The sequence below is a fragment of the Dromiciops gliroides genome, chromosome 2 (assembly GCF_019393635.1).
Source record: "Dromiciops gliroides isolate mDroGli1 chromosome 2, mDroGli1.pri, whole genome shotgun sequence".
In the NCBI taxonomy this organism is placed as follows: Eukaryota; Metazoa; Chordata; class Mammalia; order Microbiotheria; family Microbiotheriidae; genus Dromiciops; species Dromiciops gliroides.
This window is the reverse complement of record NC_057862.1, coordinates 516750208-516777356: the sequence shown is the minus strand read 5'-3', so window position 1 is coordinate 516777356 and position 27149 is coordinate 516750208. Positions and strand designations below refer to the sequence as shown.

Here is a 27149-nt window from a genome sequence, read left to right as displayed (position 1 = left end):
AATTAAAAAATATTTCCCTACTACAAATTTGTTATATTGTAATGTCAGTCCAGTTTATCTAGAAATCATGAAGAGGGGTGGTGTAAGATGGTGTTGCCAAGGGGATAAGAAAAGGAGGAGGATCATTAAAAACAACTGTTACTAAAACAACAGAATTCACAGAGAAAAATAGAATGAGTTCAGAGGGAGATACAGAAAGGACAGCTTTGAAAATAATTGAATTGTTTTTAAGCAATAAACCTTAGCAGAGACAAGCAAATTTCATATAGTAATATTTTTTCTGTTCTACTTGTTATATAGAAATGATCTTTTTCAGGGCTGGTAATTTCAATTAGTGCAGATAAAACATTAGAAAAGAAGAGCAGGGGCGGCTAGGTGGCGCAGTGGATAAAGCCACCGACCTTCCCTGGATTCAGGAGCAACGTGAGGTTCAAATCCGGCCTCAGACACTTGACACCTATTAGCGTGTGACCCTGGGCAGTCACTTAACCCCCATTGCCCCGCAAAAAAAAAAGAAAAAAGAAAAGAAGAGCAGAGAAATATGGACACACAAACTTAAAACACTTATAGCACACACTCAATGTGCTATGCAGTATTCTCCAAATGGCCTTACAGATATATAGTGATGTTTCTTTGATTTCTCTCACGTAATTTACACTTCCTGATATATTTTCCCTAGCTCTTCAGGTAAAAAGAATGTGAGCTAATAATTGTGGGAGAATTTGAAGGAAGAGAGACAAAAAAAAATGTTTCAGGGCAGAAAATATCAACTACAAATCTATGTAGGAATACATAAGATTGTACAAAAGTGATATACATTTAATTCTTGCTTTCCTTATTAAGGCATATACATTTATAGGTTTAATAGCTCTTTGATATGCCTGAATGTGTTCATGGTAAAAATATCAGCAAAATACAATTTAAGGATTCCATATTAACAATAATAGCTTAAAACTGTATTACACACTAGTTTTTCAAAATGCTTTCACATTATCAAGAGAACATTTAAATGGCATGCAAATTAGTTTCTACCCCATAAATGACTAAGTTCCTCTAAGGTATTATTAAAATAGAAAATAAAAAGACTGCTATCAATTTCAGTTTAATTTTTAAAATATGTGAATTTTTAAACAATTTTTAAAACATTCATTTTAGTTTAGTTTAGTTTCTTTTTGGCGAGGCAACTGGGGTTAAAAGACTTGCCCAGGGTCACACAGGTAGTTAAGTGTCAAATGTCTGAGCCTGGATTTGAACTCAGCTCCCTCCTGATTCCAGGGCCAGTGCTCTATCCACTGCATCACCTCGCTGCCCCCAAAATAAATGAATTTTTAATGCATTATGTTTAAAACTTCTACATCTATGTAAGATTCCATTTAAAAATAAAATAGGGACAGCTAGGTGGTGCAGTGGATAATGCACTGGCCCTGGATTCAGTAGTACCTGAGTTCAAATCTGGCCTCGGACACATAAGACATTTACTAGCTTATCTGACCTTGGGCAAGTCACTTAACCCTCATTGCCCCACAAAAAAAAAAAAGAAAGAAAAGAAAAGAAAAGAAAAGAAAAGAAAAGGAAAAGAAAAGAAAAGAAAAAGAAAAAGAAAGAAAAGAAAAGAAAAGAAAAAAAAGAAAAGAAAAAGAAAAGAAAAGAAAAGAAAAGAAAAGAAAGAAAAGAAAAGAAAAGAAAAAAGAAAGAAATTAGTAAAGTGAGAATATCAGACTCACCAGCCATGGAAGGTGCTTCTTTTCTCTTTCCCATTTGATCCACAGTACCTTCATAAGCTACTGTAACATCATAAACTGCATCTAAGTAATTCTTCATACAGTCAAAGGCAACATATGTTGCCTTTATTCTTGGTGTCAAGACATGTTTTAACACTGCAAGGCCTAAGGAAGGAAAGGCAAAATTCCATAAAAATGAAAGGACAAAGAATTAACAAAACTATTCTATGTGGTCCCTATTACAAAAGGAGTTGACTTGGTATCTATAATTTTAAAATGAAACTAGTACGGTCTTTATGTAGATGGTTCTTTTTAATTGTCAAAAATAGCCCACAATATATACAGTCTTCAATTTCTACCTACTTCAGATCAAATTCCTCATTTGCAAAAATATGGTCACACTTACCTACCAACCCCTCATGGTTATTGAGAAGATCCCTAACCAATTTTTTTTTCCTTCTTAAAATCCCTACTTTGATCGTAAGCTTTTTGATCCCAGCTTTTTGTCCACAGACAGAAAAAGTTTATATTGAGGGGAGGGGGTCTGTGATGTTATTTTATATACTGTTAAGGGGTAAAATTCTAGCTAGTCTGTCTAAAATATCTAATGAGTGGTCGCCAATAAATTATAAGCTTTAGCAAGAGTTAGACTTTTAAGCATTTATTAAGGAGAATAAGAATTTTGGTAAAGAGAGAGAAAGGCCTAGATTCCTATCTGTTAAAGGGAGAGCACATTTCTAGCTCCGCTCTCTACCAGAGTCCAAAGGACAGAGAGCCCGAGACTGAGCGCCAGTCTCTTCCTTCCTCCTCCCACTAGTCCGCGTCACTTCCTGACTCCTGAAGAAAAGACTCCTGGTCTTGCCCTCAAAGACCTTCCCTTCATGGGCAGAACTCCAGCAGGTGGCGTTATTCCAATCGTTACAATACTGAGTATAATTTTGGGGAAGTAAATTACCACAGCCTGCAAAAAGTCCTTCTTAAGTTGTTTTCCAAAAGGTGATGAGCTTTAAAACCAAAGCTTTTTTTGGGGGGGGGGGTTTGGGGGAGCAGAGAGGGTGGGTAGGTAGGAAGAGAGGAGTTTGAAGCAGAAAACTGGATTCTACGACTCACTCACTATGTAACCTTTGGCAAGTTCCACAAATAAGGAGATTAGACTAGCTTATCTCTAAGATTCCTTCCAGTTGTAAATAATACCTTCCTTTAAACCAACTCCTAGGTAGCAATTTATCTTCATTAACTGTACTCCCAAGAAGGATCTCTAGTCTGAGCCAAGAAGGCTAGCAAAATTTTTTTACATTCTCAATTCTCAGTACTTGGGGCCACTAACCTCTTAATAGATTTGATTAAAGAACTTCTCAGGGCATTTCCAGGTCTAACAATGTGATTATTATAACTCTTTTGAATGGCCCTTCTGGTAATTTCACACTTAAACAGCACAAAATACTTTATCTATTACATCTATCTGGACCTAAATCAGAATAGATCATGGTCTGCATCCCAATTCATTATCCAATTCAATCATCTTACCATTTGCACTGCAGTATGAGACCGACAGATTTGAAATACTAAGCTCTGGAACTCCTGCCCTAGGGTGCTCATGAGCTGTCCTGATTGATGAGTTAGTCTAAAACTCACATGACTCACTATATAGACAACTACAAGCTGTGTTTCAAGGAATATAATAAACAACAAATGAAAAACCTTTAACTAGAAAATACATACCTAAGTATATATAAATACATAAGTATATGTGTGTATATATACTCACAAGTTAAAACTAACCTTAAATCTGAAAAAAATATTGTTTGAAAACTGAATCCTTTGTAAATGAACTTTACATTTCCCTTGTACTATAAATATGGCAAGATTACTAACCTGCTTTCTACCCACTCAGTCCACAAACATACTGAGGTATAATGAATTTTAAGTTAGCCTAAGTTATGTTAGCCTTAGTATGCAATAAAAATGGAATGATTTTCCTTGACAAGTCAACAAGTATTTTTTAAAGTTCTTCTCATGTGCCAGGCACTAAAAAGAAATACAGAGTCCCTGCCACATTTTAATAGGGAACAAAACATAAACAATTTTATGTTTGTACACACACCCCACAATTTGGAAGTAATCTCAGAAGGATGATATTAGTATTGAGGGGGACTGGAGAGAGCTTCTTGAAGGAGGTGAGATTGTAACTGAAGAAAACCAGTAGGTGAAAATAAGGATAACACTCCAGGCATGGGGGAGTCAAGGAAAATGCACGGTCAAAAAGAGAAGTATGTTGTGTTAGGAGGCCAGTGTCACTGGATTACAGCCTATGTAGAAGGAAAAAAAATGTTAAGAAGATTGAAAGGCTATAAAGGGCTTTGAAATCCAAACAGCATTTTATAATTGATCCGGGAGATAACAGGGGGTCACTAGAGTTTATTGAATAAGAAGAGTAGTGGGATAAAATGGGAATATTGACTAGTAGTAATATTCTCTAGACTACTCAAGGTAGAAGACCAGATAGTCCAGGCAAGAGGAGATGAAGATCTACAAAAGAGTGGTAGAAATGTCAGAAGAGAAGGGGAGTGTAAGAGAGACATTGCATAAGTGGGACTTGGCAAGAGATTGGACATGAGGTTGTGAGCTTAGGTGACTGGGTGGTACTTCTTTCCACAGTTATTAAAGAAGTTAGGAAGAGAGGAAGGTTTGGGAAGAAAGAAAGTGAGTTCAGTTTTGGACATGCTGAAGTTTAAGACATCTATAGGATATCCAGTTTGAGATGTCAAATAGGTACTTGGAGGTGAAAAGCAAGAATAAAACTAGGTAAGTAGTTCTGAGAATTTTCTGCATAGAGATATATGAAACCATGGTTGCTAATGAGATCTCTACATAAAATAGTGTAGAGGAAGGACAGACCCTTGGGGAACTCCATAGTTAACAGCCATGATGTGGATATGAAGACCAAGCAAAAGAGGCTGAAAAGGTAAAAGGAGACACATGAGAGTAGTACCAGAAATACCTAGAGGGCTCTAGAGAAGCCAAGAAGGAGGACTGAGAAAAAGCCATTAGATCTGGCACTTTAGTGATCAATGGTAACCTAGAAAAGCAGTTTCAGTCGAATTAGATGGGCATGTTTACAGGCAGCAGGGAAGCAAATAGGACAGGATCGAGATAAAGAGAGTGGGGGTAGTAGAAGACACAATCTACTAAAGTTGGGATGGAATGGGATACTATATCCACGTATAAGGGTTTGCATTGGAAAAAAAGAACTATGCTTTACAGGAAATAGGGACGAAGGAGTTAGTGGGAAAAGGCAACTGAGTGAAGTAAGATGAAGCTCCTGGAAAATGGTCTTTTTTTTCCCAGTGGAATATGAAGCAACATTCTCAGCTAAGAAAAGCCATAAGAGGTTGGGGGGGTTGGGGGGTGGGGTGGGGGGGTTGAATGAAAAGGTGCTGTGTAAGGAGTCAGATAGCCAATTGATTAGGAAAGTGTAAAACATTACCTTGATGTAGTGAAGGCAAAGTTGAAATCATATAAAAAAATTTTAGTGGGCCCAGTCGGCAAAGTTTTGTGATTTTCTCTAGCATTCAATGCCAAAAGATAGAGAATGATGGGAATAATCAAAGGTTGCAGTTTGGCAAGATATGATCAATGATAACAGAGCAAAAGAGTATATACTAGGGAGTTGAACATGGGGTCAAGATAAGAAAGGAAGAAGGGAAAAACAAAACAACAACAACAAAAAAAAAAAGGAAGGAAGGAAGAAGGGTATAGCCAGTGCAGAGGTAATAGCCTGGAAAAGAACTGGGGTGATGGGATTAGAGGTCATTAGGATGAAGAATAGGGTTATAGCACAGGGAAAGATGAAAAGATAAGAGATGATCAGATAAAGAATAAAATCATTTTTTCATGAGGCAATAAGTCTCCATTACTGAAATTACACAATTAGGAATATGGACACCAGGAATATAGAAATGTTTTAGAAGAGATTCCTGCATTATGAAAAAGGTTGGACTAGATGACTCCTTGGGACCCTGACAAAGCTGAGGTTCAGAGACTCTGGATCTTTAAGCAATGGAGCAGGAAGGAATTTAAGAGATCCTTTAATACAATTCACCCATTTCACAGCTAAGAAAAAGGGAAATATGCATAGAATTACCTAAGGTCACTCAGTTACTGAAAAAGTCAGAACTAGAACCCAGGATTTCTGATTCCACTGTTCATTCTAGTCTATGCATATCTTTTTCTGATCAAATATAGTTGTTAAAATTTATTATAAAGATAGTCACTTAGATTTTTTTTTAAATGAATATATTAGGGGCAGCTAGGTGGCACAGTGGATAAAGCACTGGCCCAGGGTTCAGAAGGACCTGAGTTCAAATCCAACCTCAAACACCTGACACTTACTAGCTGTGAGACCCTGGGCAAGTCACTTAACCCTCATTGCCCTGCAAAACAAAACAAAACAAAAAATGAATGTACTAATTGCAAACTATGTACAAGGTACCAGGGATTTAAAAAACAACTAATGAAAAATAGACCTATTCTTAAAGAGTATATATTCTTCAGGAAGAATGGCAACATTTACCAGACAAGTAAGCACATATACTATAATCTGAGGAAACAAAGGCCACTAAATTGGAGGCAATCAAGAAAAGATTTCTATGGAAAAGAGCCAGTGTATTCTAAACATGCAGAACAGAATATGTACAAAAGCACTGAGGTAGGAGACAGGAGGCTGTTAGAACAGCAAATAGTACAACTTGGTTGGAATATAGTGTGTGCCATGACATGTTACATGAAATAAGTCAGATAAAACCAAAATGTGAAGGGCTCTAAACATCAAGCTGAGGACTCTGAAAATTCTTCAAAAGGGGGTAAAATTCGGAGAAGCTAGGTGGTGCAGTGGATAAAGTACCAGCCCTGGATTCAGGGGTACCTGAGTTCAAATCTGGCCTCAGACACTTAATAGCTGTGTGACCCTGGGCAAGTCACTTAACCCCCATTGCCTTGCCCACACACACACACACACCAAAAAAAGGGGGGGGGGTGAAATAGAGATGTGCTTTAAGATTTTTGGCAGCTATGTAAAAAATGGTTTGGAAAAAGAAGAGAATGGGAGAAGGCTGACCAATTAGGAAGCTACTATAACAAAACTGATAAATCTTTAGCTAATCTCATTAAAAAGAAGAGGAAGGGGGGCAGCTAGGTGGTGCAGTGGATAAAACACTGGCCCTGGATTCAGGAGTACCTGAGTTCAAATTTGACCTCAGACACTTGACACTTACTAGCTGTGTGACCCTGGGCAAGTCACTTAACCCTCATTGCCCAGCCAAAAAAAAAAAAAAAAAAAGAGGAAGGAAAATCAGATTACCAAAATATAAAATGAACAAGGTAAAATCACAACAAAAAAAGAAAAGAATTAACAATCTGCCATAGATAATCATGCCAGCACAAAACTGAAATTTTAAAAAACGATTTATGTAAACATAGAATTGCTGAATAAATGCATTTTTCATTCATTCATTCGCCTTTAAAAAATAACCAAAGTGGGGGCAGCTAGATGGTGCAGTGGTTAAAATAAAGGCCCTGGATTCAGGAGGTCCTGAGTTCAAATCCCGCCTCAGACACTTGACACTTACTAGCTTTGTGACCCTGGGCAAGTCACTTAACCCTCATTGTCCCGCAAAAAAAAATAAAATAAAATAACCAAAGTAACATAACACCAAAGAGACCCCATAAACAATTCATTTTCAAAAAGAACTATAAAGAAATTAGCTATAAAGGAACTACCAAAGAAAACACCTGGTGCAAACAGAGTTAAAGATGAACTCTATCATGAACTTTTTTTTTTTTTTAGTGAGGCAATTGGGGTTAAGTGACTTGCCCAGGGTCACACAGCTAGTGTTAAGTGTCTGAGGCCGGATTTGAACTCAGGTACTCCTGACTCCAGGGCCGGTGCTTTATCCACTTCGCCTCCTAGCTGCCCCTATCATGAACTTTTAAAGAACAATTCATAGCTATACATTAATTACTCTAAAAATTGATATAGAAAAATTTATGCCAAATTCCTTTTTATGAGACAAACATAATCCTGATATATAAAATAGGGAAAGATACAGCAAAGAAAACCATAAGCCAATGTTAATAATAAATATTAAATAAGAGCAAAAATTATCAATGTTTTTAAAATTCACAATAATCAAGTTGGATTTATATCAGAGATTTAAGTATGGTTCACCATTACAAAAAGAATTAATATAGTCATGGGGTATAGGGATTGAAACAGGATCTGTGATTTCATTATTATAGGGAACTTACTAGGTAAAATAAAAATCTCTACTAAACACAGGCCACTATCTTTTTCTGTAATTTACAGTTATAAAGAGCACCGACTTGCCCAAGTCTTCCTGACTTTGAGGCCAGTTCTCTATCTGTTATGCCCTGTTGCATCTCAACATGCTCATCAGTCATTAAAAACAAAACAAAAAAGAATGTAAGTTTTTTGGGGCAGGAACATTCTGTTTTTGTATCCTCGGGAATAGGACAGTGCTTGGCACATAGTAAGTGCTTAATAAATTCCTTTTCATTTATTCAAAAAACAAAACAAAATAAAAAATCCCAGATCACATTATCAGTTGATACAGGAGCTATCAGAATAGTCTAGATGAGTTCAACAGGAACATGCTCATCATGTAAGTATGACATGGTGTACTATTCTGTGTGAATTAAGGACCTCATGCTTATATGATTAAAGCTTTTTGACTTGAAATTCTTCCAGAAGTATATTGGAGGGGGGGGGGGGGAGCTAGGTGGTGAAGTGGATAAGTACAGGCCCTGGATTCAGGAGGAACTGAGTTCAAATCTGGCCTCAGACACTTGATTTACTAGCTGTGTGACCCTGGGCAAGTCACTTAACCCTCATTATCCCACCAAAAAAAAAAGGAAAGGAAGAAAAAAGTATATAGGAGGAGTTTTTAACTAATAAAGACAACAATTACATCTTAAGCCTCAAAAGATGATAAATTTAGAGCTCAGGGGACCTTTTGGCTATCTAGTTGAAACTTCTCATTTTACAAATTGGGAAACTAAGACCCCAAGAATATTAGTATAATTCTCCAACTGGAATCAAGAACAATTTCTTTATTCTTGCATTAAAAATTCTAAGTATTAAGGAAACAAATTTTAAGTATTATCGTCTTTATTTTGCAGAGGAAGACATTGACGGTCAAAGAGATTAAGTGACTAGACAAAGGAGATACATATGCATATGCCTTCAGACATGTGTATGTACGTATATGTGTTTATGTGTGTATGCATACTTGTGTACTGGTATATGTAGGACCTACACAGAAAATCCCAGGTTTATTATTATCCCCATTTAACAAATGGGGCAACTAAGGCCCCCTCAAAAAATGACCAGCCAGTGGTCACATAACTAATCATTTTTAGAAGGGATTCAAGCCCAGGTCTTTTCTAATTCATAGTTCAATATTGTATTAATCACACTGTATTCCTCACTGAGAAAAAAGATGGGAAACATACTTAGAAATGTTTACTTTTCTTTAGCTACTACCTCCTTCTAGGGAAATTATTTGCATAGAGAACAGCAATAGGATAGTGGGATTTCCCTGCAAAAGCATTTTTACAATGGAGAAGCGTGGTGTGCAAAAGAAAAACTTTCCCACAAACAACAAATATGATTTAAATCCTGGAAAGGAAGTGGTTTAATTTGTTTTCAGTCAAACCTAAAAAAGAGCCAAATTATTATAAATTTATTAATTAGGTAAACATTTTCCTTCTTTTTCTACTGAATCTTATCCAATTTGGAAGTCCAAAGGTCAAAAGCAATATTGATCTATAAAGCTGAAGAAAAAAGACTTCTTGCTGAGATCTATAAAAATAGGAATATTTTATTTTAAATCCTGCAATAAAGTTCTGCAAATGAAATTTGTAGCTGAACATTTTGCAGAGGGACTAGAACAAAATATAGTGGAATGGCACAATAGATATAAAGGACTCAGCTGATAAATCTAACACACTAAAACAATGTTTACCTTCACTGGGAAATATACTTTTGAATTCTTAGTGTGCTTTTTATTACTCTCAATACAATAGTATTTGCAAACAAGTATCTGTCATGTATGAAATGATCCTACAGACTAAGGACACATACAAAAAAATCAGTTCCCAACCTCATGTGCCTTACATTCGATTTATTTTCCTAATTCTGTAAATTAAGTACTCTTCCCCATACTGCCTCTGTAGGTACCTTTTACCCTTTAGCAAGTATACTCAATTGTTGTTTAGTCATTTCAGTCATGTCCAACTCTTCATGATGCCATTTGGGGTTTTTTGGGCAGAGATACTTGAGTGGTTTGCCATTTCATTTTCCAGCTCATTTTACAGATGAGGAAACTGAGGCAAACATGATTGTGATTTGCCTAGGGTTGCATAGTAAGTGTTTGAGGCAGGAATTGAATTTAGGTCTTCCTGACTCCAGGCTTGGCACTCTTTCCACTATACCACCTAGCTTCCAGCTGTAATCTAGCTGATGAGTATTCTCTATTCATCTGTCAAGTCCTTCTATAATAAACTTAACTCTGTGTTTTTTATTTTTATATCCCCAACAAGTGTTCTGGACACAGACAGTGTTTAAACATTTGATGATTTTAAGTAAAACTTATTAACTCATTTTCAAATAACTATTTTGAACAAAGACCAGAAAGAAGCATAACCAGGACAGATTTGAAAGCTACAGGTCAAATTTATTATGTACTTTAAAAGAAAAGCAAACTATATTATAAAAATCTGAAGTTTTGTGTGTAATTTTCTTTTTCTGTTCTATCATATGAATGAGAATATCCATATTATTGGGTAAAATCAGAATAAAAAATAATGTGGCAGAGAAAAACTACCTAATTTCCCTTTGCCACCTAAAATAATTCCCCTGGGGCAGCTAGGTGGCGCAGTGGATAGAGCACCGGCCCTGGAGTCAGGAGGACCTGAGTTCAAATCCGGCCTCAGACACTTAACACTTACTAGCTGTGTGACCCTGGGCAAGTCACTTAACCCCAAATGCCTCACCAAAAAAAGTAAAAGTAAAAAAAAATAATTCCCTGCCTCTGGTTTGGTAATATAATAAAAGCACAGTATTTAAATTGCCCGAAAGAGTACATTTCCAATTAACAGACTAAATATATTATTTCATATGCAATAATTAAAAATAAAGATCCTAATGGGGTGAAGCATTTCCTATCCCTTGTTATATGTAATTCTGTTTGGATGGGGCATGACTTTATTCAAATTTACATATACTGAGTTTTTATCACGTTTTAAACATTGCATTATACAAATCTCTCACCTTTACGTTTCCTCATCTGTAAAATGAACATAATAATAGCACCTACTTCACAAGATAGTTGTGAGGATCAGTTAAGATAATATATTTAAAGCACATTGTGAATTTTAAAGTACTATATAAATTTTAGCTATTATTTACAGTTGCATGAAATTAACTCCAGTCCTGCTACAGAATCTTCACACATAATATTTAAGAACTTGAATTTTTAAAAGACTAGAATACAAGCAAATATACTTAACATAAAAAAATAAAATAAATTCCTTTCTTTAGTGTTCTAGGTAATATTTTAATAGCTTTTAAGTGATTCAGCTCATGATTAAAAAATCAACATGTTACTATAGCTAAATAACATTCCTTTATTCCCTCTAGCTGAAAGTGTTCCCTCCCTCCTCCAGTTTTACTATGAATGAATGAAAAAGCATTCCTCACCTAGTGATCCAACCTATCAGAGTTGAACCTCTCCATATCTGGCTAGGCTGGGCCTCAGACAGACGACAGAGTTTGTCAATGAGACCATACTTTAAAACTTTCCAGCTTGATAGAAGCTGCCAGAGCTTGCATTCCACTGGCAAAGCCTTTGAGAACCCAGGGTCACCTCCATGCCACAATGGGGCATCAGAGTAGGACTTCTGTGGAAGTAGAAAACCTTACATCACAAGGTACTAGAAGCAAGCCGAACAGTAGAAAACATCTACTCTCCTTTATAGTGGATGTAAGAAATCCTACCTAGGGCTTCTTCTTTTTTCTCCTCTTCATCAGCCTGGATGGAAAAGGCTTATTTTCTAGACTAGGAAATGTAGATGAATAAACAATCTGAAGAGCAGATCTGTGAGAGTGTGTGTGTGTGTGTGTGTGTGTGTGTGTGTGTGTGTGTGTGTGTGTGTGTGTGTGTGTATCTGTCTTGTATAGACACTGCAAATATACAAGTTGGGCTCAAAACTGAAAAGGTGGAGAGATGGTCCTAGATTGCCTTTGGGAAATTGCAATGGTCCTTTAATGGTATCAAACTTTTCCTAGAAATAAATGTCCATTGTTTTAATATCAATATACTTCCAGTGATAACATATGATTGCTAGTTGTAGAATGTCAGTCTCCAAAGAATTAGAGATAATTGCCAACCAGAGGCCAGTGAAGTGGTGCTTGGTGGCTAGGAGTTGGCTACAACATATTACAAACAATAAATTATGAAGAAGCAGGATAATGGGCCCTACCAAAGAAATGTATAAGCATAAAAGAAGATGGAGTACAATATGGTAAAAAGTGATGGATAGCCAGTTTGCTAAATTAGCATCTTTGCAATGTCAAGAGATAGCAAAGAAGGTCTCCAACATGTTGGGTGGATCACTTGTGTTACAAGAGATAAGCATGAATGGGTTGATTTTGTAAAAATTAATGATTCTCTTTTAAAGTTGGCACTGAGAATGAAAAGAAGCACTGTTTAGATGAAATTAAATATAACAGTATGCTAAATCAGAGAACTATGGTAATATTTAATAGAAAATTAGAATTTTATATCAAAAGATAATCAAACTCATATATGTATATGTGTGTATACACACACACATACACACACACATATATATAAATGACAAATAACAAGGAAAAAGTTAGTAAATATTCTGAAAAACATTGCTACTTGATTCCTAAAGCCCATTTTCTTCATTTATAGTAAACTTTTAAAATAACTACCATAAGACTACTAGTTTTAATCCATGAAATTAAAAATTAGCCTTTACAGCATCTGACTCATCATTAGATACATAAGGTCTTCATAACATGCATGTATCAAACAGAATGTTATTTAGTAATAACTAAGATTATGAACAATATTGGGTACTCCTGGTATGATGGACACAGAAAATTTCCTCATTTTAAACTGGAAATTTCACACTGAATCAGGATTCTAATCTTGTGTTTAATAATTATAAAACATAAATTAGACTCAGTAGCCATTTACAAAAAGAAATCAAAGGGAATTTGTGTAAAGAGAACAGAACATTTGTATATAGAATGTAGATATACATGCATTGAAATTATCAAGAGTTAGAAGGAAAAGATGAGACACTTTATGACTAAATTTTATGGTCTAAATATCACATGTGCTTCTGGTTTCAATTCTATTCAAGAAAAAATAACAGATGGACTAGAGTGTTCTTTTCTTTTATTTTCAGCGAACAGTTTACTTGTGATCCCAGAGAGGAAATAACAAAAAATAAAAAACAGGACATGATTTTGTAGATTACACTGTCCAGAAAGCTTAACTTTCTTTGTGCACAGTGGGAAAAAATCCAATCCATATTCACACTGAAAAAAGATCATCAATAAATTGGAAAAATTAAGAATTTTAACAAACTAGTATTTAAAGCTTAACCCTGATAGGCAAATTGTCTATGTTATTTCCTTTAAAGGCTTCTTACAAAATCCTACTTTTCACAGGAAAAAAAGTAGATGATCACCTAAAAATAACCAGGAGTATAGAATTTTAAAAATAAAATCATACCCTGGGCTCTTAAAATAACTTGCTTTGTGACTGTTAGAAAGTTCCAACCTACCTGGTTTCTCATCTCTTAAAAGAAGACATAATTCCTCAATTTTTCAAATGAGTATTATAAAAATTAGTAAGTTTTTAAAATGAGCATAAAATTATAAAACTACATTAGTTAATAATATTAAAATCTTATATAAAAGTAGACTGTGTCTATCCATCTTTTTATACTTAGTAACAAAAACCAATTTCTCTTCCAAACTTCCCTATTTGTGTTAAGGGCACCATTATCCTTTCAGACATACAAGTTCAAAATTTGAGTCTTCCCTCTCAAAGACTCCCCTCCCTTCCAAACTCCCATACCCAATCAGTCAACCATACCTCATCAATTCTACCTCCACATCACTACTCCCATATATGCACTCAGAAACTCTACAGCTAGAGTTCAAGCAAGAGATGATATGGGCCTGATCTAGAATAGAGGCTGTGTGAGTTTACAGAAGGGAACAGATGAGAGAAATGGTATGGAAATGGAATAACCTCCTAATTGGACACTGCTTCCCCACTTTCTCCAATCTATTATTCATAAAACTGCCAAATCAATGTTCCTATAAAACACATTTGACTGTTTTATCCACTGAAAAATTTTCAGTGGCTCCCTATTACCTCTAGGATAAAACACATAACATACAAATTAAAATCCTCCATAATCTAGATCCTACTAGTATTATTTTATAATACTACTTTTAACACATTCTTCATTCTGACCAAACTTTCCTATTAGCCATGTCCAGAACTTGATATGTCATCGATCATTTTAGTGTCCTTAACTGACCTCCATGTTCAGAATACATTTCTTCCACACATGTATGTCTTAAAAACAGTTTCATTCAAGGTGCAATTCAAGTGCCATCCTACAGAAATGCTTCCCTGAGCCCCAAAGGTGTTAGCACTTTCTTCTAGTGCTTTTACTTTTTATTTTTTACATATATTTTTCTATATATGGACACTTATTATATGGAATTTCATTTTAATATATGTTAATTTCTACTTATTTTCAATTGTACTAACAACTTTTCACCATTAAAAATTTCCTCCCCACAGCATTTACAAGACACATATCTTAAAAAAAAAAAAAGCATACAGCTTGGGGAGCATGGAGGAGTGGAGGGGAAGTAGCCTAAAGTGTGCCGCTGCTACTAACAAATTGGCAGGATCACATTCTTCTCACCTGCTTCAGCCTCATTTTCAAATTCTTTCACCTAAGAAGACCTACTTTACTCATTCCAACTCCTCTCTAGCAACCTAAACAATCACATGATTTCTTCTTTTAGTATTATTGACTAAAAAGTCATTTAGGAATATGCTTGCTATATGAGCATAGTTGTGTGAAAGAAGAGTGACTTTACAGACATTTAGGAATTCTTTCCTCCCCACACCCCATTTTAAGGCACTTAATCTTAGGGGCAGTTTTGGTATCAAAGGATGAATCAATGATTCTGACAAAGATTTAACCATATCACCCCCTTACCCAAAAAAAGCTTCCCTCTTGTTGTTGGATAAATATAAAACCCCTCAGCCTAGTGCTGAAAGCACCACTACCTGCCTCCCACCTACCTTTTCAATCATTTATCTTATTATTTCTATTCATGCACTCTCCAGTCTAGTCAAAAAGGCCTGCTAACTTTCCCCCATATACTTGACATTCTATCCCCTGTCTCTATACCTTTGCACAGATGTCTAGAATGTACTTTTTCCTCTTTTTTCTACCTTATAGAATTCCTGGATTCTTTCAAAACTCAGCTCAGGTGTCATCTTATACACGAGGGCTTTTGTGATTCTTCTTCTTACCACCTCCCATCCATGATTCTTAGTGTCCTCTCCCACTTGAAATCACTTGTATATAACTTTTATAATTTGTTAACCTATTTTATTCCCACTCTAGAATGTAATCTTCTTGATGGTACAAACCATTTCTTTTAATTTAAAAATCTTTCTTTTTTTTAATGTCTTTTTTTTTTCATCTTTTTATATGCATAGATTTACCACAACAGTGGACACAATAAATGCTTGTTGACTTGAATTGAATGACTTCTTGGCCCAATATATTTAGTTTAATTGTGCTACTATTGTTGTTTGTCCTTGTTAATTTTGCATTGATTTATTGTGTCAATATTTAGAGATTATTTTTCTCAAAAAAACAATTTTTAAGAGCTTATTTTGATTTCAAAACTGAGTATTATTTTAGGGTCAAACATATTTTGCAGAGGAACATAGTTTCAATTTTATAGAAAATGAATAGGAAAAAGCAGTAATTACATCTAAATTCAATTGTTTACCCTTTAAGAGATTACCTATTCTTCTCTTTGCCTCTAGTGGGTCATGCTCTTTTAGAAGTTTCAGAATCAAATGTTCTCAGTTTCTCAAAAAAGATCAAAATTATCAATAATTCAAATGAATACATTTTTCATAATAATATGTATGTGGAAAAATACCTAAAATCAGCTTTGGAACAAAATCATCTGAGTTATTTATTACAATAAATTTTGAAAGTTTTAAAGTCAATGTTAATATTTTTTTCTCTTACGTTTGGGGCCTAACTATTCTCATGCATGTTTTCTGATGGAAAATGAAGTGGTCTGGAAGTCTAATATAAGTAAAAGTTGCAAAAAAACCCCAAATCATTAAAAATAGGTTATTTTTTAATATTTTAACTGGAAAAGGACATGCTATATCCAATATGAAGGCTCAAATCTGGCTGAATTTATTCTTGTAAAGTAAAATATTAAACAAAGAAGAAATATGAACAGGCAACAGAAATCTTTCTGTTTTCAAAAATATCACCTAGGGTTTGTATGAGAAAAAAATGAGTGATATTTGCAAAATACTTTGCAAATTTGAAGCATTAAATAAATACTAGTTGTTTTGTTTATTGTGATATACCAAGATAAATGACTATATCAAATTTCTAGTTGATATTTATCTGTTGTAGAAACCACAGAACATTCAAAATTTAGATCATTTTGTCAGAGAGCGCTAAACTGGACAATCAATCATCAAGCATTTAAGTCCCTACTATGTGCCAATTACTGGGAGTACAAAGAAAAAAATGAGACATCCTGAGGTGCTATGGGGTGCTTAGGTATATGTGAAATGAAATAGGCATGCATGAAGTGTATCACGTCTCTAGGCTCACCATATCTTCCCCCCAAAAAATTCATTTTCATATCTGATTGTTTAAATTTAAGCAAATATGTTAATATTTAAAATTAACTTTAATGTTTAGTTTATTTAGTTGTAAAAATAAAAATTTCCTTTATGATTATTTAATAAATTATTCACCTTAAAAACAAATAAATTCTATAAATGAACATCCTAATGAAATGTATTGCATACAATTATGTAAATTATATACAAAATAAAAGGTAATTTTGAGAGAGAGGCACTAACAAGTGGGAAAGATTAGGAAAGGAGTCATGTATGAAGTGGTATTAGAACTAAGCTTTGGTCCAATATTTTCCCTTACCAGCTTATGTTCCCTAGGTATCATCAAAAAATGATGTGCAGCATTTACTGTTTTCAAGGTATTCCTGATTGGGGGGGCGGGGGGGGGGGGAAACTAGTGATGGGATGAATTGGGATGAGTTATCAGGTTTTTTTTGTTTTGTTTTGTCTTTTAAAAATTATCAGTTTTTGATCAAGGCTTTAATTTAACAAGATAGGCAAGAGGGGCAGCTAGGTGGTGCAGTGGATAAAGCATAGGCCCGGGAGTCAGGAGTACCTGAGTTCAAATCCGGCCTCAGACACTTAACACTTACTAGCTGTGTGACTCTGGGCAAGTCACTTAACCCCAACTGCCTCACTTAAAAACAAAACAAAACAAAACAAAACAAGATAGGCAAGAAATATGTACAAGTACAATTTTACTTTGTATCATACTTGGGGTTGGGGGAGAAACATTCTTTAAAGATAAGTAAAACTGTACAAACTATCTTCTTCTTATCAACAATGACATTTTTGTTATTAAAACAAACCTATTCAGAGGGCAGCTAGGTGGTGCAGTGGATAAAGCACTGGCCCTGGATTCAGGAGGACCTGAGTTCAAATCTGGCCTCAGACATTTAACACTCATTAGCTGTGTGACCCTGGGCAAGTCACTTAATCCTCATTGCCCTCACAAAACAAAACAAGAAAGAAAGAAAGAAAGAAAGAAAGAAAGAAAGAAAGAAAGAAAGAAAGAAAGAAAGAAAGAAAGAAAGAAAAAAACCTATTCTTCCATGATATCACTAGCCCCACTAATCTCGCCTTTGTTTTCTTTTCCAGGTATTTCATACTATATGATATACTGCATTTAAGTGGAATGCTCTATTTTTCACCAATTACATATACTTTATTTCCCCACTGAGGATTTCACTTCCATGAAGGAAAATTACATTAATACTTTATTTTCATCTGTCACCACCTAGGATGCAGAGTACAAGAGAGAGAGATACTAAGTACTCAAATACTGATGAGTAACAAGACATTTAATTAGAACATAATGTAGCCTGTGTTCTGATAATTTACTTCACAACTGCATGAATTTGGAAAAGTTACCTAAATACTGTTTCCTTAATGTTCTAATCCATAAAATTGGGTTGACTGTTAAAATCCAGTTATAGCTGTAGTGCTGGAAATAAGAACTTCACTAAAGCCAAAAATTCCACTGACATAACAATATTTCTTTCTTGTGAGCTCCAATCTCAAATTTCTAACTATTTACTTGATTTCTTTGCTTGGAGGTCTCAAAGACAACGAGGTGGCACAATAAGTAAGAGTGACTCAGGAAAATCTGAGTTGAAATCAGACTTTGGACATTTCTTAGCTGTGTGACCCCCAGGGCAAATCACTTAACCACCTTCTGCTTCAGTCTCCTCATCTGTAAAATGGGGATAACATAGGGGTGCTATGAGGATAAAATGAGATATTGTAAAGTGATTTGAAGACCTTAAAACACTATAAGTACTAGCTGTTATTTTATTCTTGTCATAATTATTAGAAACTCACAATGTACAAAAAAGAATTCATTAACTTTTCCCCTAAATCCACCCCTCTTTCTACTTCTCCATGTCTACCAAAGGCACTCCTATTCTTCCAGTTGTCCAGTTTAACAACCAAAGAGTCATTCTTACCTCTTTACTGTCTTCTACTCCATCAAAGCCAAATTAATTGCCAATCCATATCTATTTTGCTCCTATAAATATCTCGTATCATTTTCTTCTTTCCTTATACCACAACAACCCTATTTCAGGTCCCCATGACATTTCACATAGACTACCACAATAACTGCTTAATTCATTTCTTCTTCTAGTTATTTCCCTCTCCAATTCATTGTCCAAACAACTGCCAAATTGATGTTCTTAAAACACAGACTTAAACATGCCTCTAGGATAAAATATATTGTTTCTAGAATAAAATACAAAATCATGTGCATGGCATATAAAACCTATCATAAGTAGGTTATGAACTATTCTAGTCAAATTTTATCCCTCTCACACACCATTCTTGTCAAATTTGCCTGTTTTCCCTACTTGTAAATTTCCCTATGTACAACATTCACCTTCTATATGCATCTAGTTGAGGCAATAGAGCACTGAACCTGGATCCAAAAAGGGCTAAACTGAAGTTCAATCTCAAATACTTTTTAGTTGTGGGAATGTGGGCAAGTCATTTAATCCCTGACTCAGGTTCCTCATCTGCGAAATGTGGAGAATTTCCAGGGATGTTGTGAGGATAAAATGAGACATATGTAAAGCACAAGGCAAACCTTACTTAAGTTTTCTCCCATGCCTGGCATGCTTTCCATTCCTCACATCCACTTCTTGTAATCGCTAGCACCCATAAGGGTAGCAAACAAGGATTATCACTACTCTACCAGATGATTAGTACTTTTCACTTTATATACCTGAAGTTATTTGTGTACATTTTGTTTTCCACAACAGAACACTGTTTCCCTTTTCCTCCCTCATATTGCCTGGTATACAGTCAGCACTTAAGAAGTGTGTGTTGAATTGAACTTGTAGATAAGAGGCAGTATAATCAAAAACTTGGAATCAAGAGTCACTGTAACATGATTTTATTCCATGTATATTCAATCTCTTGGTTATATGTTAGAGACATCAGAGAATGCATATGAAAAAATGGAGTTTACAGAGAAAGGCTGTGTGTGTGTGCATGCACATGAGTATGCATGGTCAAGGTAATTAATTCATATGGGAATGGAATTTATGAACTATGAACTATCAGAACAACTTATTAAAAATCAACTCTGAAATTAAACACTAAAGTTTTAAATTTCAACTTACCTTGTTCAGCAGCATATATTTGACTAGCTGAAATAACTTTTGTTAGCTCTGGATTGTACCTTGTTCCCTCTGGAAAAATAACAAGATACATCTGTGAAAGAAATATACATATATATTATTTTAAACAAAGAAAATATATCAACTCATGCAGACCTAACAGAAAACTTTTTTTAAATGAAAAGACAAACTCTTCTTTCTACCTATGATCTGAATTTCAATTATACTAGTAAGTATGCACAGATAGATTCAATGAAGACTGAAAATATAAATACATGTCATGAAAATATAAATAAATTATACATCATGAATTCTTTGGCAGGACAGTTGAAAGCTTAACAATATTTTCAGTTTCATAATTAAATCAAAATTTAATTATTTAACTATGAAATACTGTCACATATTTTTAATTATCACTTTTAGACTGAATTTTTTAAAATGGTTAACTTTTTTTAAAGATCAGTACCAATACTCATTATTACATACACGCACAACTTGTATAAAATCTTTATTTGAATGTAATATAAATTAGAGTGATTATTCAGTTTACAAAGAGGATTAACATTGGACTCCACTAAATAAAAAGCTCTCCTGGAGCACTTAGAATGATTCAATTTACACATAACTTTTCAGGAACAAATCTAGTACACAGAAATGTACTTCTAAGTGGAGAAGCTAGACTAGAGAAGTTATTACTGGATTTTAGTGGAGCAGTCAATTATTCTAATCTTCATCCTTTTCCTTTCAGACAGAGAACAAGAAACAAAGGTCGTTAGAAAGGGGAAACTCAGATTTCTTTTAACCCCTAATCTGAGACCTGGAAAAGCTACAAAAACTGCACTGGCTTACAGACTCAAAATAGGTCAAAAACAGAGAATCCATGCCAGTTCTTTTCAATTTACCAGCATTCACAACATACATCAATCATAGGAACAAAGAAATGGAAGAGAGCTCATATGATAGACACATTTTGTTCCTTTCATCCTCAGGGCTATTTGAAAAAACATAGTAGACAGTTGCTCATTTGCCAAAGAAACATTTTTCCTAATTAGATTCTCTTTAAAATATGAATCCATGCTTTACTAAAGCTATAAGACTGTAAGAAATTTAGTTTGAAATTTATTAGCATTTGGTTAGACTATCTAGACTAGAATTGTACTATACAGTCATATATATTATCAAAAAGAGGTAGAGATAAAAATAAATTGAAATATGACAAGGACCTAGAAAATACCATGGAATTCCTGTTTAAAGGAGATAGGGGGGCAGCTAGATGGCGCAGTGGTTAAAGCACCAGCCCTGGATTCAGAAGGACCTGAGTTCAAATCCGGCCTCAGACACGACACTTACTAGCTGTGTGACCCTGGGCAAGTCACTTAACCCCCATTGCCTTTAAAAAAAAAAAAAGGAGATAGGGAGGGGACAGCTAGGTGGCACAGTGGATAAAGCACCAGCCCTGGAGTCAGGAGGACCTGAGTTCAAATCCAGCCTCACACATTTGACACTTATTAGCTGAGGGACCCTTGCCAAGTCATTTAACCCTCATTACTCTGCAAAAAATAATGCTATTGATGGTTGTTTTTTTTTTTAAAGGAGATAGAGAGAATTGAATTGGATGGCCAAATTTCTATGTTTCTTTAGATGATATGCTCTCTACAACTGATTTTTTTCATCCTAAAGACTTTCAACCCTAGTTCAATTAGGTGAATTAAGTTACAACCCACATAATACATTTTCCAGATACTACACAGAACCAAGCCACACAATCTAGTGTAATAGTCAAAACATTTATTACCAATGGGGAAAGTGAAAGGCAAGATATCCTAGTTGTGAGATATGTGAGTAGGAAGGCAACCAGTTACATGCTTGCATGGAATGAAGGCAGAGGTGCCAATGCTGGTTGTACTTCCTCCATCCTCCACTATTGGTAAAACATGTAGGAAATATGGCAGAGAAAGAAGAATGCATGGTAACATTTTGGGAAAATATACTAATATATAACTATATATAGGCTCACAAAAATTATAAAATATCAGAGCACCTAATCAAGCCTACTCAAACAAAAATCCTTTAAACAATGGTGGATACTTAATAATAACTGAGGAAACACAGTCTGAGCCATAAAGATTAATTAGCGAAACAGCAATAATAATGGGTCAATGGATTCCTCAGTAAGTGCAAAGACTCTGAATATAGAACTGAGCAAGATTTTTTATACATTAAAAACAATTAATCAAATAAGACCAATTGATTTTCAAAGAAAACAATTAAGCAGGCAAAATTAGGTAATCATTTCTAACTGGAGGAAAGATTAGGGATTTTCCAAGTTCGGAGGGAGAAAATGAATAGGTACAATTCTCTGAAATCAGAAAAAGGTATAGAACTCCTCCCCCAAGTTTCTGTATTCAATCAAAAGAATATGGAAACAACAGCTGATTGACCAGTACCAGGCCAGAAAAGAGTGATGATAGGTTGTTTGAGATATGTTAATTGTGAGAAAACTTCTTGCATAAATCTTCAGTTCTGACTGAGTTTTTTTTTTTCTTTGTTTTTTTTTAGTGAGGCAATTGGGGTTAAGTGACTTGCCCATGGTCACACAGCTAGTAAGTGTTAAGTGTCTGAGGCCGGATCTGAACTCAGGTACTCCTGACTCCAGGGTCGGTGCTCTATCCACTTCGCCACCTAGCTGCCCCCTCTGACTGAGTTTCTGATCAGCATAACCTTGGTCCTTAGTTCAGGCTCTCTAAGCAACAAGTAGAGGTGGTCCAGCTTCCTATCAACTCAAGATTAAGTTCAAATAATGCAATAAAGTATTCTCCTAATTCCCACAACTGTGGTTTACTCCATTCCTATACTACCACATTAACAGTGATCTAACCTAAGGAACCTATGGAGGGGCAGCTGGATGGAGCAGTGGATGGAGCACCAGCCTTGGAGTCAGGAGTACCTGGGTTCAGATCCGGCCTCAGACACTTAACACTTGCTAGCTGTGTGACCCTGGGCAAGTCATTTAACCTCCATTGCCCCACCAAAAAAAAAGAAAAAAGAAAAAAATATATATTTTGGGGGGAAGGGGCAGGGCAACACAGCTAATAAAGATAAGTGTCTCAGGCTGAATTTGAACTCAGGTCCTCCTGAATCCAGGGCCAGTGCTTTATCCACTACACCACCTAGCTGCCTCCCCAAGGTGATTTTTAAAGACAAGTTGTAAGACTTTATATTTATCCTTATTTTAGGTCTTTTTTTGCTTTTGAGATCCTCTCTGAAATCCAATGTCTTAGCTATCCTTCTTAGCTTTGTGTCTGCTACAATTTTAATAAGCATATCATCTATTCCTTCATAAATGTCACTGATAAACTAAAACTGAATAAAGAAAATATATTTGGAATACAACTAACCCACATCAAAAAAAAAAAACAACAACCAAAAAACCAAAAACAAAGTGAAACAAAAAACCGTAACCCACATCAACTATGTCTAACAATATACATGATGTTCTATACCTATCCTCCTCTACCTCTCCAATGAAGACAGGAAGATACATTTTCTCAAACTTGGGACATTATAATTACGCTGCATTCAGTTTCAGTGGGGCACTCTACCAGTAACCCCCTTTCCAAGCTGATCTCGGACTACTGATAACTATTTTTTTAGATCTGGCCATTCAGTTTACAAAGTAAGGGGTTCTTCGCCTAGAGTCTGTAAACTTTAAAAAATATATATTTTTCCTTTCAAAATAACTTTTCTCCTTTGTAATCCTATGTATTTTGTGAATTTTAAACACTATTCTAAGAAAGGGTCCATGGCTTTTACCAAACTGACAAAGGGATCCATGATACTCACCTAGCCCATCTCTACATTTTCTATAAGAATAGTCTGACTTAACTCTTCTCAGCAATACAATGATTCAAGAAAATTTCAAAGTTCTCATGATGGAAAATGCTCTCCACATCCAGAAAAAAGAAGTGTAGAATCTGAATGCAGATTGAACCATACTATTTCTATTTCTTTTTAGGATTTTTTTTCTATTTTGAGGTTTTTCTCTTTTGTTCTGATTCCTCTTTCACAACATGACTAATGCTTAGAAATATGTTTAATGTGATTGTACATAATATATAAGCTTTATGAGATTGCTTTCTGTCTTAGAGAGGAGGGAAGAGAGGGAGAAAAATTTGGAACTCAAAATCTTATAAAAATGAAAACTATCTTTACATGTAACTGGAAAAAATAAAATACTAGTAAGATTAAAAAAAAGAAATGCAAAAAAAGAACAGTGAGAAACACTTTAAATAATTCATTACAGGGGCAGCTAGATGGCACAGTGGATAGAGCACTGGCCCTGGAGTCAGGAGTACCTGAGTTCAAATCTGGCCTCAGACACTTAACACTTACTAGCTGTGTGACCCTAGGCAAGTCACTTAACCCCAAGTGCCTCACTAAAAAAAAAAAAAAATTCATTACAAGAACAGAAACAACTATTTATACAATAATAACATTGTAAAGACAAACAACTCTAAAAGAGTTGTCTTTATAAACTTTTGAACTTTGATCAAAGCAGCATACAATACCCATGATAAAACATCCTGACAGAGAGATGATAAAGACTCAGGGCATAGCCTGGAATATACATTTTAGAAATGGCTGTTGCAGGAATTAGTTTTGATTGACTATGCATATTTGTCATATGAGTCTTGTTTTTTATTTTTTTTCCAGTATGGAAGGGAGGTAAAAAGGGAATATTTTTGTTTAAAGAAAAAATTTAAAATGTTTTATTAAAATGTAGTCAAATTATATAGCATTCCCTTGATCTAATTTAGTAACCTTATCAAAAAAAAAAAAAAAAAAGAAAAAGAGTCAAGTGGCATCATCTGACCTTTACAAAGCTATGCTATCTCTCTGTGATCATTACTTCCTTTTCTAGATATTTACCAACCATCTCTTTGAAGAATGTGTTGGTAGTCTCTTTCGGATCTGCCATCAATGGGTGGACCCAGCGGCACAATGCAGAATTTTTGGGAAGACCGGGGAAGACCATCACCCTTGAGGTCTAACTGTCCGAATGTCAAGGCAAAGATACAAGATAAGGAAGGTATTCCCCCTGATCAGCAAAGACTGATTTTTGCGGGCAAGCAACTGGAAGATGGACGGACTTTTTCTGACTACAACATTCAGAAGGAGTCTACCCTTCATCTTGTTTTGAGACTTAGGGGTGGTGCCAAGAAGAGAAAGAAGTCTTATACCAATCCCAAAAAGAACAAGCATAAGAGAAAGAAGGTTAAGCTTGCTGTTCTGAAGTACAATAAGGCTGATGAGAATGGCAATATCAGCCACCTTCAACAAGAGTGCCCTTCTGATGAATGTGGTGCCGGAGTCTTTATGGCCAGCCATTATTGTGGCAAGTGTTGTCTAACCTACTGCCTCAACAAGCCAAAAGACAAGTAAATGTATATGTGTTAATAAAAAGAGTCAACTATTAAAAAAAAGAAAATGTACTAGAATATTGCCAGGACTCAATTCTACTATCGCCAAAGAACTAAAAGTGAGGATTACCCATTCAAAGGGAAATGAACGAAAATGTAATGGTGCGCATAAACAAACTATAACCCAACATAAATTTTTCAAAAATTAAATAGAACTGTTACAAAGGCGAACATTTAAAAAAATCCATTACTAAAACAATTGGTTACATAACAAGGACAAAGAAAAAAAACATAGACAATCTACTTTCTCCAATAGGAGGTTCTGGGACAATGGCTATATAAGTTAGGTAGTCATAGATGGGTTATAATCTCCATCATGGGCGGCTAGGGTGGCACAGTACATAGGATCAGAAAGACCTGAGTTCAAATCCACCTCAAACACTTACTACCTCTGTGACCCTGGGCAAGTCACTTAACTTCTGTTTGCCTCAGTCTTCTCATCTGTAAAATAGAGATAATAATAGCACCAACTTCCCAGGGTTGCTACGAGGATCAAATGAGATAATTGTAAAGCACTGACACATAGTAAGCGCTGTGTTAGCTATCATTGTTGTTATTATCTTTTGAGGAAATACCAACAGTAAGGAGGTTACAGAGATAAATCTGCCTTTCCTATTCAAAACACTAGGAAGATTATACATATTTCTCAAGTTTACTAGAGATCCTTTGTATCAGGACATGGATTTCTATCTAGAAAAACATATTAAATGAATTCTTATATCCAACCATTCAAACTTTTCTTTTGAGTAATACAGATATTTAAATGTATCTTATATTTTAATTGGCTTTATTTTATAATATCTCTCCCCTACTAATCACACCTTATAACAAAGAATAAACATAGAAAAAAAATCACCAAAACTAACCAACATGAGTCTAGTTTACTTGTTTAACAATCTGTGTGAAGTCTGACACAGCGTGAAGTTTCAATGATTTTAGGGCACTGTTCTTTCCATTTACATAACTATAGTCATTTTGCATACTGTTTTATTGGTTCTGGTTACATGATTTCTTATGTTTTCCATCACAATCTTGTACCATGATTTACTCAGTCATTAACAATCCACAGACAACTACTTTGTTTCAAGGTTTTTGCTGCTATAAAAAATTATCCTATAAGGGGCAGCTAGGTGGCACAGTGGATAAAGCACCAGTCCTGGATTCAGGAGGATCTGAGTTCAAATCTGACCTCAGACACTTAACAATTACCAGCTGTGTGACCCTGGGCAAGTCACTTAACCCCAATTGCCTCACTTAAAAAAACAAACAAAAAATTTTATCCTATAAATATTTATGACTATATTCTATCTTTGATTTGTTTAGGAGATATGCCTAGCAGCAGGTGATATCTCTGGGTCAAAGGATATAGATATTTTAAACACTTCTTCAGCTTTCCAAATTGCTTTCCAGAATGCTGGAAATGCCCAGTTCATGGAGCATATCACTTTTTGATCAGTCTTAAATCTTTCTCATATTCCAATATTCCTAGCTCTGCTGATACACTTCTCATGATGAGAAACAGAATTTCCCAATGCTGAAGTTGAGAGATTTGAGACAGTTTACAAATAGCCCACTAAAGTTTGTTATTTTATTTTAAGTAATTTTATGGTTAACCCAATGTTTTATGTTCTATTTTGATTATCAGAGTGAATAGAAATAGTGCACATGCAGAATACATACAGAATATCTGTATAGTTCCTTTTATTACTGAGAAGCAGGGATAATTTTTTTAATATAAAACTATGTTCGTAGACAAAAGACAATGGTCAGATG

The 27149-nt window shown here is 35.1% G+C and overlaps 1 protein-coding gene across 1 annotated transcript in view; it reads right to left on the bottom strand.

The window, feature by feature from the left end:
• The window catches only part of AGPAT5 (1-acylglycerol-3-phosphate O-acyltransferase 5), a 79466-nt gene that overhangs the window by 19047 nt on the left and 33270 nt on the right, over positions 1–27149 (bottom strand). The window contains 2 exon segments of the mRNA XM_043984761.1: positions 1725–1886; positions 19900–19990. Of these exon segments, the coding sequence (XP_043840696.1) occupies positions 1725–1886; positions 19900–19990 (253 nt within the window).